Genomic DNA, 14,881 nt, shown 5'->3' with positions numbered 1-14,881 from the left:
GGGGCTGTAACTCAATCTTCTCGCAAACATGTTTTGGACATGCTTGAAGTACACTTTATCCTTTTGAAATGCAGTTTATTGGTGAAATTAATTAATGCAACAGTGTTCAAAAAGCATTGCAGAACAAAGCATTTATCACAGGCTTTTTCATATGTACACAATGAAAAAATAACAAATTACATTATCAGTAAAATAAAGAGGAACTCAGCTTATTTTGCCTCTGTATAAAAAGAAAATATATTTATAAAATGCTACTGTGATCTTTTACAACTTTTGCCCATTTGAAGCCTTTGTATAGAGTGGTCATAGCCAGAGAACTTTGAGGATTGGTGATGCCATTGTTTGAGGTGATATATTCAGCAATATAGAAACACCATAAACTCAACCAGAATTAATCTAAAGTAACAGTCAAAGCGACACATTTCAAATCCATTTCAGTAGTTAAAAATTGCTTCACGAGTGACTTCATTCCAGTGCGTCATACGTACCTAAAGAGGTGGCTAAAAGCTTTATTTTTTCACACATATGCACACAACTAGGAGATATAATTATTGCTGAAACATTTCTGACAGTACATAATACTTTATCACATCTAAAGTCATAATAGGAAAGATTTGGTAGGAGAATAGTCTTGCATAAATTAGAGTCCTGAGATTTGGGGTAGAACATAAATGTTTAAAGGTTGTACGCCTGCCGGATGTTGAGCGTGTCTTTCATCATCAGGTCTCGGAGTCTCCACAATGCGTCTGCCATTGTAGTGTGAGCACCCTTGCTTTTCAGCCAGTGAGTAGGGAGACGGCTCTCCTGCTCTCTGGTGAGCCGACAGTCTTTTCTTTGTGCTGAAGGAATGATAGTCAGAAGGAATCATTCAAAGATGCTTTGGCTAGAACATCACAGAAGTCATTTACAAAAGACTTACAGCCAATTTAAATCTAACAGTCGAAGAAAATTATAATTTAAATGAACTAATTATGAATGGTTTTGGTACAAGACACCAACATTATATGAGGAAAAAATATTACAAAAGTGTGGCATAGGGAAAAGGGGAAAAAAATTAAACCATACATAAGTGATTTCTTTAACAATGACAATTCTTTTGCAAGGCACAATATATAATTTCCATTTTAACTTGATATACAATGCCAAAGAATTCAGTAAAACAATAAAATTGCTACATATTTCAATTTCAAATAACGATTAAAATGTAATTTATTCCTGTGATGGCAAAGCTGAATTTTCAGCATCATTACTCCAGTCTTCAATGTCACGTGATCCTTCAGAAATCATTCTAATATGCTGATTTGCTGCTAAAGAAATGCTTATCAATGCTGAAAACAGTTGTGCTGTTTAATATTTTCGTGCAAACTTTTTCAGGATTCTAGATGAATAGAAAGTTCAAAAGAACAGCATTTATTTGAAATAGGAATCCTTTGTAACATTATGAATGTTTATTATAATGTAATTACAATTATAATACATTTAATGCATCCTGGAGGAAATCTATTATTATTTTTACCTTTAAGGCTCTGGTCCCACTTGCTAATGGTGGAGGATTCAGCACTGAGGCCCTCGATGTACTTCAGATAAGCCTCTGAATGCAGAAGACGCTGGGGTTTTGGAGGTGGGGCGACAAACATAGGTGGGGTTGGATGCTGGCCTGGTTGACCTTGACCTGGATATGGTGGTGGAGCTTGTTGCCCTGGCCCATATCCACCCATCTGAAAGGACAAAGAGAAAAGTAAAGACAGAAGTCCTATTCGGACGGGACTAGTTTTCCAGGAGGTCGTTAGAGAAATGTTTCACAGACGGACGATTTTAATCCCGTCCGAATCTGCCAAGTCTGTGTTTTTCCAAGTGACTGTTTTTCGGCAAACTCAACGCCCGTCCGAATGCGAATGTCTGTGATTGCTGATGTTGTATTACCCTAATGCTTCTCCTCATGTTTTTTTGACCTTCCTGAGCTACCGTTTGGCAAACAATCTTCAGCATGCTTTAATTTAGTTCCAATATGGATGGTATTCGACGGAAAAATAATATATACAATTAATAAATAGAGCCAAATCGCGGAAAATGCGAAGACTGCCCATTTTAATATCAGTATCAGGTAAAGCCTCCTTGTCTAGATTTCTCTACTCACTTATTTATCATCAACAGCCACTGCTATAAATTTGTTAAAGTTTTTTATAATAAATTAAAATCATATCAACAATTTTTTTTTTAAAAATACATACGCAAAAAGACGCACAGAGAAAAAAAACACACTCGCACTTCTGTACTAAACATGGAGATGTTAGTCCCACCTGAATCGGTAAATGAAATCACAGACGCTGAATGATAACTTGTAACTCAATAAATCAATTGTAACTCAAACGTTGTTTAGAAAACTAGTCCCGTCCCAAACTGCATCTGCTTTAGTGTCACTAGTGAAAGCTGCATGAATATGTTCTTTACCTGCATGCCATAATGGTTTCCAGGACCAGGACTTCCAGCCATACCGTTCATTCCTGGGCCCATCACTCCTGAGAAGGAAACAGTCTTTAATATAGAAATGCTGTATGAAGGCACGTAACTTTACATTTTAACATCGATGAATAAGGTTGCAAATAATGTGCACTGATTGAATTAATTATATTATGAATTATGTAATAAATTAATTAATATTGTTTTTACTAGTTACATTTTCCCCAAACAAATGGTGTTTCTTAAAAAAAACAAAGATTCAGAGAGAAATGGAGGTGACAAATCTTGTATAAAGAAAAAGTGAGACATTGAGGGAAAAAAACATTAGCATGTTAGTGGTGTTGTGTGAATATTCCCACCCTATAAATTGGATATAACTAAAATTAGATCATGCAGAAATACAGATATTATCTAGTTATACTGAGCATAACAAAGCATTTCTTCATTCACTGAAACAATGTACAAAAATGGGCTCCATTTCAAAACAAATAAGTTGCCTTGTTGTCTAGGCAGCTCACTAGTTTTTGGGAACAAAGCCATGAGTTCAAACCAAGATAAACCCAGATTTCCTATTTTTCAGTTTGGATTGGAGCTGGTCAGAAGATCTTCAGGTGGGATTTCTGACTAATCGGGGTGCTTCTTACCCGGATGGGGCATACCAGGGTACCCGGCCATGCCTGGTAGAAGGAAGTGCTGGGAAGGCAGCTGGGGCACCCCCATGGGATGAGGTGGTGTGCCACCCATGCCCATCATGCCGTCAGAAGGACCTTGCATAGGCATGTAGGGCGGGCCATAATTTCCCATCATGCCTTGGGTGAGGAGATAGCACAAAAAAAATCCATGCATTGATGACATGCAGCCGACTAAAACGTCATGCAACTACAAAATAAGTAACATCAATGTCGAAGATTGAGTTTTACAAGTGTGAATATTTAACCCCCGGTTTCACAGACAAGGCTTATAGTCCCAGACTAAAATGCATGTTTGGGCTGTTTTAACTGAGAGCAACTTGCTCTGACATATCTTAAAATATGTCAGTGCCATTGCTTTGTCTCAAGATACACAACAGTAATGTTTTTTCTAAGGCATGTTTATAAAAGCTACTTAAATATCCTAATTGAACTAAAGCCTAATCCTGGCTTAATCTAAGCCCTGTTTGTGAAACCAGGCCTAAATGTGGTTAATTCAGCCTTGTTAAAAAAAAAAGAGCTCTACATGTGTACTGGTTAATAAAAAAAAGGTTGTCATGCAAAAAGAGAAAAGAACGTGGCAATACTCAAAAACAAAAGACAAGAAGAAAAAAAAAGACATTTAATAAAATGAACTAAATCAGAACTAATAGGGCACATCGCTGGTATGGAGAAGATAGTGACATGATTGATGAGTTGAGGTATTAGATTCAAATGGACGAGAATTGTTGGAGGGTGCCCGGACGCTGCATCTGTCTCTTTCAGCAAGGGTGGGGGAGATTTGGCGTTACCTGGCACAGGTGGCATGGCCTGGTTAAGCATCCCCATAGCGCTTGGGGGAGGCACCACTCCCATCATTGTGCCGACTGGGGTACCTGCTCTTGGGGAAGCCGCCTGCTGCTGCTGCTGATGTTGCTGCTGAAGGACCCTCTCCCGTTCCTGCTGCTCTACCAGTTTAGCTGCCCGTTCTGGAAAAACATTGATAACTGAAATACAGATTCTTCGGTATGCATAATGTTGTGCATAAGATAAACAGTTGACATATACATGTAATCAGCAAAGCATTATGCATATAGAAGAAAACAAAAACACCCCAAGTCACCATAGCTAGCTACTCAATTTTTTGGGGGAAAATTAAATATCAAGCTCCTGGCTATTTTTAAGAAAGAAAAATAATCGTATCATTTAGTATCTGAAAAGAAATGTCAGACATGGACACAATCAAAAATCAAATGCTTCTCTTATATTGCGACAGAATTGGTTGCATTCATTGGAATGACTTGTAAAAATTGTTTAGAGTATGACAGGATATTTATCTTAATAGAAATTAGTAACTATGGTAACAACGGACTAGTGCAACCTCTCAAAAAGTGTTGAGGATGTACCTTCATATTCCACCTTCTTAGTAGCTTCCAGGTTCCTCCATTCTGTTCCCACCAGTCGGCTCAGCTCTCCAAAGGAGAAATCAGGGTGACGAGCCTTTATAATAGACCTAACTTCACTGCTAAACAAGATGTAGCCACTCATGTTGATCTTGCGCTTGGCTCCTTCCTTTTTGGACATGCCCTTTATCTTTGGCGTGGACTGTGCATAGTAAACAGGGGTGTAAAGAAAATGACAGCTACTGTTAAAAATATGAAATATGGGGAATAAAAGTTGAGTCTGATCATCTTAAAATTAGACAGTTGAAGAATTTTAATTTTAATAAAGGATAAGAGTCAATAAATAACTACCAGGAAAGAACAGACAGCAATCACAATATCTACAATATTAAAGAGCATCGATTCATGTTTAATTATTTTCACGTTTAACTTGGTTAAGGCAATTTTGTAAAATCATTTATGTGATGCATCCATAATTGGAAAATGGTTAATATCTTCAAACTGGACAGTGTGTGCAAAGGCTGATTTCTAGGGAGTATGAAGTACCTGTGGTGGTGTATAAGGCATATCCATGTCACTTGTTGCGGATGCCTGACTGGGTGGCATTGAGGGCGTCACTGCTGCTTCATCATCATCTTCATCCAGGTCGTCCATATCTTCATCCAGATCCTCCATGTCTGCAAACTTAGCTTCTAGCTCCTCAATCTTCTTATCCAGCAGGGGAGATGGCACCTTCTGAGGCACGATGGGTTTCCTGAAAATCAGCAATAAGACATACTAAAGAACTCTTAAATAACCTATTCACATTCTGGCTGTGTGATACTTCCCACTGAAACAAAGGTAGGAAAGTAAAACGCACCTAAAGTAGAAGATCTCATCATCAACCACTTTGGCTGAGATGGAGAAACGTTTAAGTGCTTTAAACTTCTTCATCTGCTTTTCACTCTCAATGTAGCGACTCTCAAACAGGAGCACGTCTTCCTCTGGACACTCAGTTGGCCTGCAGGACAGGAAGTCCTTAAAAGAAGAGACCACACATTTCCCTGTGAAAAAAGACAAAGATTAAAAACTTGGTCTATAGTAAGTTTTCTAATAAGAGAATTTTCTGAGAAAAGGCAGGGAACAGAGGAATTAATATTAAAATGTTCAAGCACTTAATCACCAGTATAAATCCTATTTGTAAGCAAGCACAGTCATATAAGTGTCAACATGATAAATTTGCTCCTGGAACTGCTATCATTTATTTCACTTGGATGTTTTTTGTTCTTTTCTCGAGCCAAGCGACCCTGCACTGCTTCAATTATGAATTCAGGGTTCTGAGGTGGCTAGTCTTATACCATCAAATCACAGCAGACATCCACAAGAAGTAGGTCTTAATTGTATTTTTAGTGTCTTTGTGAAATAAAAAGTCTCTCAGTATGATAATGATCCCAGAGGCTGGTTGGCAAAATGTCTTTAACACAGCTTGAACACCCACAGTTTGATGGGCTATTGGTTGTGGATGGACAACAATCTGATATATATATAAAACTAGGATTTCATTAAAATTACAATAAATTCATTCACTTGGTGCCCATACCCAAGATGCAGGTCATAGGACATGACTCCTCCAGATTGCTGAGGAACACCTCACGTTTGTAGAACATCTTTGTTGGCTCATGTTCTGTTTCCTCAGGGTGGATGAAGATGGGTCCAAAGAAGAATGCTGCTCCATCCCGCAGCCACATCTTCTCGATCCTGTCCATGTCAACCATAACAACTCAGACTATTGCTGTAGACTTACATTACTGTCAAAGCTTTCTGGTTAATGAGAACTTTGGGTAAAATAAGCATGATTTTGCCCACCTGCCAACTCGCGCTCGCACCAGTCCATGGGAACGTATGTAGACACAGTCGCCCACTTTAAGCCACATGTCATTGTAGTGGAGCTGTTCAAAGTACTGGCAACCCGGCTCCCCATTGGCCACTTCAACTGGAACATCTTCTCGCTCCTGTGGAAAGTAAGTTAACAAAAAAATGTGACATGCTAAATCAATTTAAATAAGAACTGTACTCAAAATCAATCATTCATACCTTCTCGATGAAGCCACCACTCTCTCCATCAGGAAGAGCAGCCACTTTGTCTTTTGCACTGACAAACATGGACGCAACTCTGACTACAGGTAAAGGTACCTCCCGAGAGACTAGTTTGACAGAGTTTGACGGCATTGACCATATCTTGATCTTCTTAAAGGTTTTGGTCCTGGCAGTGTAGCGGGATTCACAGACATAGACGTCTTCAGGTTTAAAGCCTTCTGGTTGCAACTTGAAATACTCCTAAAAAAAAAAATCCCACATTCAAGAGACTTAAACACACAATACTTTAAGAGCCTGAGAGCCTCTTGTGGCTTATGGCTGTATTTTGGGAACCTCTTGGTCATATAGGCCTGGTTCCAAAGACATGGCTTAGATTAAGCCAGGATTTGGCCTTAGTTCAATTAGGACAAGTAACTTTTATACATACATGCCTTAGAAAAAAACATTGCTGGTTTGTATCTTGAGACAAAACAATGGCACTGACATATTTTAAGAAATGTCAGCACAAGTTGCTTTCAGTTAAAATGCATTTTAGCCTGGGACTAGGCTTAAGTCTTGTCTGTGAAACTGTGGGATAAACGTATTAATTAATCCATCTAAAACATATTTTGAATGTGGCTCGTTACTCACCTTTACAAATAACACAACGCATTTCCCCAAGATCTTGCTGAAAGGCACACGGCTGTAATAGTCGCTCTTAAATACCTCCTTTTCCAGGAACTTACGAGTGGCCAGATGAAAAGTTTCTCCTGGACGATAAAACCAACATCCATACATCCACTGCTCACCTGCAGAAAACAAACACATCCAAATGTTAATGCAAAAAAATGATTTAAAAGAAATATATAATTATGAGTTTGCCAGCAAGTTTTGACATAAGTTCACAGCAAATGGAGGTGATACATCAGTAAAAAATAAAGAAATAGAGAATTATCAAGGGGCAGCAATTAAAGTAAAGATCAAGATGTGCACACCAGCATCATCCTTCCAGAGTTTCTCAATGCAGACAATGTGGGGCTGCAAATTTGCTTCTGAAGGCTGAACATATACACAGTCTCCCACGCTGTAGGTGTTGTTCTCAAAACTGCAGTCCTGACTATATGAGCTTTGAGGACCTGACGGCCACTGGCTTCCTGCAGGACCCTCTACTTTGTCCTCGTCTGGAAGAGCTAAAAATCATAAAAGCAAAGTACACATTAGTACACTTCTATATTTGGGAGTCATTTTAGCAGCAAGACTTTAAAAGGTATCCTGGGGTGTTACATGCATAACCAATGCTAGAAGCAATTTTGGAAACCTTTTTTGTCTTCCTCCTGTTTCAGCCGGTCGTCCTCAATTTCTTGGGGCAGTTTCTCTCGCTTCTCTTGATCTATGTCGGAATGCAGATGTTTGGATGTGTAGCTCAGTGCTGGGGTAAGCAAGAGTTCTCCATTCTTGCATAGCTCGTCACGGATCTTCACAAAGAAATAATGCAACTCCACAGAATCCTCAAAGATCTCAGAATCGGTCCTGATAACACACAATAGCTGTTATGAATTCTCAGATTACCTTTTTAAAGTTCATTTCACGTTGACTCTAACATCAAACGTCACACTGTTAGACAAAAATGGAGCTTAAAGGAATTATTCATGAAGATATTCTCATGTAGGCTACTCATTCTCATGTCATTCCAAACACATATCTTTTTTTCCATGGAACATGAACAGAGAAATTTAACAGAATGTCCAGGCAACGGGTTTCCACATAATGAACTTTTGAAAATGAACAAACAGCTCATAAAGATGGTCCAATATGACTTACTGCTGAATTGAGGAGTGATGTTTGAGAAACATATGACGGAAGGGAAGATTTTCACCAAACACAAAGCTAGCTATCGCATGGCTTCAAAAACTTGGCACATAGCCTAGCCAACAAGTCATCTGGAGCCTTTTTTTTACACTTAGGTGTTTTTAGTCATTTTTAAAGTCTAACCCCATTCCCTTTCAGTTTATAAAAATCAGCTTACTTCCATAATTCCACAGAAAGAAAGATATTTGTACAATTTAAGACTGAGTGAATCAGGACAGAATTGTTTTTTTAATGATGACAAGAAAAGCTGATCTTCACACTCTTCACTGCTTACCTGTTGAGACGTCTTGCTTTCTCCAGTACCTCAAACACATGCTCCTGGAACACGTCCAGTCTCCTGTAGCGGCCGCGATCCACATTATTACGAATAATCTCTAGATTGAGGGGTGGGTCCTCCGGGTTAGTGGGGTCAATGGCGGGAACTTCCGCCAAAGAGTCACTATAGCAGCGGCCCTCGTCATCCTGGTGCCCCATCATTGAAACGAAGAGGTTACGGATGAGCTCACGCACGAGAGAGGCAACTGACAAACCACCCAGACCACCTTCATCTCCATCCTCTTCATCCTCAATCCGGCGACGGGCTTCCAGAAAGGCTCGATGGAGCAGCAGAGCATCTCGGTATATTAAAGATTCGGGCTCATTGTAGGTGCAGGCGTTGTTGAACATAAGGATGAAATCTTCTGCCAGTGAGTCGATATCTTGGTAGCGCCCCTGTACCATGTAGCTTCGTATACGCTCCATGTCAATGGGACGCTTAATGGCAGCATAATAGTCAGGCAGCTCAGAACGTGACGGCAGACGCAGGAAAACGGCGCTGAGACGCCGACCGCGATTGTCTGTAAAATTGCGCACGGCTTCGTAGAGATCAGAAAGCTTCTGCTGGAGTGGTGTTGTCTGTGTACGAGCCTTTTTAGGGGAGGCTGCAACTCCACTACGGCCTAAAAAAAGAAAGGCATTTGTTAAATCTAAAATTTGTGCCTCTATTAATGTATTTGCATTAAAGTGTATTTTTGACAAAAAAACAAAAAACAAACAAACAAAAAAAACATACGAAGCTTGAGTTTGGGAGAGCCAACGTCATCTTCCTCTGGGGGAGGGCCAAGCTCTTTCTGTTTATCCTTAACAATCTTCTCCAAGATATTTGCATCATTATAAACCTGTGGATAAAAAAAAAAGAAAAAGTAATGACAAACATAAACTTCAAATTATTAGGTCTATTAGATTTTAAGACTATATTTGGGTTTGAACCCGCATATATATATATATATATATATATATCAAACAACTTTTCTATATTTTAAAATATGATTTATACCTGTTACAGCAAAGCTGAATTTTCAGCAACATTACTATAGTCTTCAGTGTCACATGATCCTTCAGAAATCATTCTAATATGCTGATTTGGTGCTTAAACATTTATTATCATCATTGTTGAAAATGGTTGTGCTGCTGAATATTTTTGTGAAAACTGTGATATACTTTGTTCAGATTTCTCTGATGAAAAGAAAGTTCAAAAGAACAGCACTTATTTGAAATAGGTTTTTGGTAACATTAAAAATGTCTTTACTGTCACTTTTGATCAATTTAAAGTATTCTTGTTGTGTAAAAGTATTAATTTCTTTCATGAAAAAAATCTTATGGACCCCAAACTTTTGATCGGTTGTGTATTTTAACTTTGAAGTTTGATTTAATAAAGTTGAAAAGCATTCAGTTTGAGTAGTCACAATGCCCACCTGAGATCCCTCTTCATTATAGTGGCGGGCATTGCGAAACATAAGCTTCATGTCATCCATAAGTGCATCCTCATTGTTATAACGCTCAGTGCGGATATTGTTCTCGATGGTACGCAGGTCCATTGGATCTTGGATGATCTGGTAGTAGTCTGGGTAGTCCTTCTTAGAGGGCTTCACCATGAAGAGATCACAGAGGCGCCGTCCAGTGCCTACCTCACGTGCTTCAGTCACTGCAGAATACAGAGTCTTCATTCGGTTTTTCTTGGTGTTCTTCTTGTGGCTGTTAGGATCAGATTATGGCATCAAAAAGTAAAAATGTCAAAAGGATTTTTCATTAATGATTGCAAGTCATATTGATGAAAATAATGCAAGTGATCAACAACAACAAAAAAAAAAAAAAAAAAAAAAAAAAAAATCACCTTTTCCTTTTGCTACTTCCTACGTCAGAATTTGCAGTAGAGACATCTCCTTCATCATCATCTCGATGCTCTCTTTTCTTTTGCTAGAACACAAATTAAAACCAAAGAATTAACCGTCATTTTATCATTCCTCAGTTAGCCCATTAGGCTATGGAACAGAACTGTAAGTATATCAAAGCAGACTGACCTGAATTATTTGCTGCAACCTATGAGCACGTTTATATATAGTGGAGTTGGGCATGTTGTAGCGTTTAGCATTCTCAAGCATGAGTGTGAGGTCAGCCTCAATCTGCTCAACTCCATCATAATCTCCATTCTTCATTTTATCCCTTTAAGAAATGTAAACCATGGAAAGAGTGTGTAAAGTAAACTTGACTTTTTTAACCTTTAAGATTAAAATAATCAGATATTCATGTGTGTTATCCACACCTGATCTGTTGTAGGGAGATGGGGTTTTTGATCTGATGGTAGTAGTCTGGATATTCCCTTCTTACAGGGAGCTGGAGGAACGGTTCAGCTAGAAGCTTCCCCTGAACGCTTCGTGCTCCTCGCACTGACTGGTACAACTGGAGGATTGGGTCACCAGCACTCAGACCACAATCAGCCTCCGTTTCTCCAGTGTCAAAACGCACAGTGCCTGAGACAGAGTATGAGGACAGACAAAGGTACGTCAAAGAACAATCATTCAAAAGCGGACCATGCCAATGTATTTTTGCATAAGTAGAGTTGGCAGGCTCTCGAAAATAGATTGCTATAGAGTAATCTTAGAAAATGGATGTCAAAGGGAAACTATGGATTGTAACCTGTGAGAATTGAGTCTTCATCACTTTCAGATCCAGCCTGAAGAGCCATAGTGATGGCAGACAGGCGGTCACCCTGAGCAGACCTCCGGTTTCTAGCAAAACACACAAAACATGTTACAGACCAAAACATGCCTCTTCAAAACAACAAGCTTACGAAAAAAGGACATACCTGATACGGAGGCTGGATTTAGTGGGTTCAGCCTGTTCAATCTCGGTCTTTCTCTGGGAAAATACCTTCTTAATTGTGTTTGCATCCTTTAGAAAGGTCAAAATGAGTGTGTTATATAAAATTAGCTCAATGTATGTGATGATAGATAACAAGGGTACACAAGAACACAAACCTTGAAAACTTGTGACCCTGGCTCATTGTAGGTTTTGGCATTTTTCGTCAAAAGATCAACGTCCTTGGCCATGGCACTGATGGATTTGTAATGTCCCGCCTACATTACAAAACATTACTATTATAAAGATGCCAAGAGGTTATGATCATTTTTAAACAAAGACTTTAAAATGTACATCATATTATTATTATTTAATAGATACAATTATGACAGATATATTACATCAACAGCCTCTGACAGTAATGTCATGGTAGAAATTATTATACCAGCTCCAAATGTGCATATTTCCATTGCTATTGTGAGACAGAATGCTTTCAAAGCCTCAAATACCTGTATCCTCTGAGCCACAGTGCGCAGATCTATTGGATCTTTTATTACAGCATAGTAGTCTGGATAATGCTGGAAAGGAAGGAATGTGCAAAAGAAGAAATGAATCAATGAAAGTAAACTACATTCAACACCAAAGTGGAACTTAAGTCAGATTTGATTAAAGTTATAAACTAGATTATCCTTACTAAGCGAGTGCACAAACTTGTGTCTCACCAATTTGGAGGGAAGTTTTTGGAAGAGCTCACTAACAAGCCTCCCTGAGGAATCAGTGCATGACACAATGGCCTCCAAGAGCTGCTCCAGTATGGCTTTAAGATAGCTTGGTGGTCTCTGTTGAGCAGACATACAGAGGGAAAAGAGATGATATCAGTCTGGATGTGCACAGAAATAAAACTACTAGCCATCCACAAACAGGAAAAGTCTTCACCTCCTCCTCCATGGAAGCACTTGGGTTCTCCACATCATCCCCTTCCTCATCATCATCTGCCTCCTCTCCTTCCCCTCCCTGTAGCAGTTCATTCTTGGTGGACAGGAAGACATTCAAAAGCCTAGCGGCAGCTCTATACTCTGCACTGTCAGCCTGTTGTAAGAGACCCACATTAGCATTGCAGGGTTGACGGTGGCTGTGATGCAGAACAGTTTTGCTCGTGGAATGCATCCATGGCTAATCAGCAGTCTATAATACTGGACAGACTGCACTGATTCGTGTGCCAGAAACTTCCATATTAAAAGCACTTAAATATGTAAATGCAAACTCACCTGATAGTAAGCTTTGGCATTATTAATAAGCAGGTGAAAGTCAGCTGAGAACTGCTCTACATCCTGGTATTCTTCAGCCCTGAGCTTCTGCTGTATCTTCATCATGTCTATGGGCTGACTCACCACTTCATAATAGTCAGGCTGATTCCTAAAACAAGAAATATAGGAAGAGAGATTAAGGTGCACGTTAGTGTCTATTGCGTGCATTAAAATCAGTGTTATTTATTTCATCAGATTGTAAAATTCATTTTTAAAAAGAATTAAACAGAATAAAGAAGTGTGATTACTACTTTAACTTTCTTCTCTCTTTCTCTTTCCTTTTTAACACCATGCCAGCTTCTATGATTATGTTCATGGTGAGAGCCAGGTTTAGTTATTCAAACATAAAACTAAAGATGTTTAAGGTTCAATTAACATACATTTTATTTCAAGTAACGAAAATGTCTGTTCTGGTTTATGTTGACTACAATAACCCTGAATGCGATCAGATCATTAAAAAAAAAGAAAGTATAAAACATGTAGGTGTGTCCAGACATTTGACTGGCATTTGTATGTTCAAAGGCAAGGAATATACGCGTACCTCCTCTTTGGTGCACGAACAAAGAGCTCGCAGATCTGTCTGCCTTGGTCGTCTTTGTAATCTCTGACAGTGTTGTACAATTCATGGCACACAGCAATCTAAAGATGGGATACATTCAAAATTACAAAAAAAAAATTGTGATTTGAACTGTGTGCCAAAGCAAGCAGCGTGAATACACTAAACCCCATGTACTCACTTGATCAACAGAAGGAGTAGTGGAAGCTCTCCTCCTCTTCCATCCACTGACTGGGGTGGATGAGGTGGCATCGTCGAAGTCTCCTCCGCTGGCACTGCTGGAGGGAGAGGTGGCTCGTCTTCTCTTGGAGCCCATTGAAGCAGTACCTGTTTATGACCCAAACATCCTTTTAGACACAGGGCTTTTGACTAATGAATGTTCATTCCTGATGGAGATCTTCAAAAAAATCATTTCGTGGAGAAGATGTCCATGTATGTCAGGCAGTAGGCACCAATCGTCAGTATCTATCTATACATTTACATGGTTATACTTTTTAGTGAGCACATCACATGTCACCAGTAGGACCAAAAAACGTTCTGCCATTTGAATGTGGCAACTGTGAATTGCTCAAAGAGAATGGAATATTTTAGAGTAAGAAATATTTTCATGCTTATAAAGATGGTATTATTATATGCCACTACATAACTAACATAATTAACTGTAAATGTGTACCTCACCATGTATTATTTTGCAATACAAGACGTTGTTTACAATGTCTATACGAGCTACTAGTCATAAACAAACTACAGTTCACCTGCTTGAGGAAGGACAAAGAAAGGTTTGGGTATTAATTCATCACCCATATGCATTCTTTCATACCAGCTTTGAAGTCAGCCAATAACGGAAGCTATATTATGCTTTGGACTATATGCATGTGCAGTGTTGTGTGGAATAGCATACTTAGCCGCGTGCTAATCTTCCGGTAAACAATCCCTAAACGCCAACAGCCAATCGACACTCCGTGTTTCAGTCAAACAAAAGAGCGGTCTCGAGGTGTGCTCCCGTACTCACTCACTTCTAAGCGCACTTCGGTTTCTTATATTAATCTTGCTGAAGTTAATTAATGTATTCGGGAACAAAAGGCTTTAGAAATACGCTGACCTACCCGTATTAAAATCGCTACTTTATTGGCGCAGTTAGGAATTATCCTTCAGTAGCAACAGAGTGGCAACTGTTAGCTAGCAAGTAGGACAGCTAACAAAGTCCCGCCTCCTTCGTCATAAGAAACCGGAAGTGCTTTCAAGAAGCCCCTCCCCACTTCCGAAAATGTAGAACATTTTAAATATTGAATATTCTTTTCTACTCACTAAAAATGAAAACAAACGGCATTAGAGTTAAGATGTGCATTTTCAGCAGATTTAATGTTTTATTTTCTATTATTCGTTGAATGTATTTTTTTATTTTTTTTATTCCTTTTCCCCCCAAATTACAACGTAATCAAACTA

General features: G+C 39.0%; 1 protein-coding gene across 10 annotated transcripts; it reads right to left on the bottom strand.

The window, feature by feature from the left end:
• Positions 1-57: 57 nt before the first annotated feature.
• Positions 58-14,657, bottom strand: pbrm1l (polybromo 1, like). 10 transcript variants are annotated; one of them, XM_084427060.1, is made up of 30 exons: positions 14,542-14,657; positions 13,617-13,762; positions 13,421-13,518; positions 12,841-12,988; positions 12,509-12,661; positions 12,295-12,411; positions 12,082-12,150; positions 11,752-11,850; positions 11,580-11,665; positions 11,411-11,502; positions 11,037-11,244; positions 10,795-10,936; positions 10,608-10,690; positions 10,189-10,468; positions 9,507-9,612; positions 8,730-9,393; positions 7,905-8,116; positions 7,582-7,776; positions 7,238-7,395; positions 6,605-6,847; positions 6,377-6,522; positions 6,111-6,268; positions 5,391-5,574; positions 5,078-5,285; positions 4,535-4,733; positions 4,025-4,117; positions 3,105-3,269; positions 2,452-2,519; positions 1,517-1,718; positions 58-839 (listed from the first exon to the last, which is right to left on the bottom strand). In XM_084427060.1, the coding sequence occupies exons 2-30, from the start codon at positions 13,749-13,751 to the stop codon at positions 676-678; spliced, it is 4,875 nt and encodes a 1,624-aa protein (XP_084283186.1). In that variant the 5' UTR covers positions 13,752-13,762; positions 14,542-14,657; the 3' UTR covers positions 58-675. The 10 variants fall into 10 exon arrangements, with proteins under 10 accessions (XP_084283186.1, XP_084283185.1, XP_084283184.1 ...); XM_084427059.1 differs by having other exon boundaries at positions 14,337-14,655; XM_084427058.1 differs by lacking the exon at positions 14,542-14,657 and adding an exon at positions 14,191-14,353.
• Positions 14,658-14,881: the final 224 nt, after the last annotated feature.

Source organism: Rutilus rutilus (genome assembly GCF_951802725.1).
Source record: "Rutilus rutilus genome assembly, chromosome: 12".
Lineage (NCBI taxonomy): Eukaryota > Metazoa > Chordata > Actinopteri > Cypriniformes > Leuciscidae > Rutilus > Rutilus rutilus.
Note: the sequence above shows the minus strand (reverse complement) of the source record. Positions and strands in the feature narration are given on the sequence as shown.

Coding starts and splice junctions, on each gene's coding strand:
- pbrm1l (XM_084427053.1), bottom strand. CDS start 14,245: ATGCATATGGGTGATGAATTAATACCCAAACCTTTCTTTGTCCTTCCT. Junction 13,519..13,616: donor CTACTCCTTCTGTTGATCAA/GTGAGTACATGG, acceptor TCCCATCTTTAG/ATTGCTGTGTGCCATGAATT. Junction 4,734..5,077: donor TGCCTTATACACCACCACAG/GTACTTCATACT, acceptor TACTATGCACAG/TCCACGCCAAAGATAAAGGG.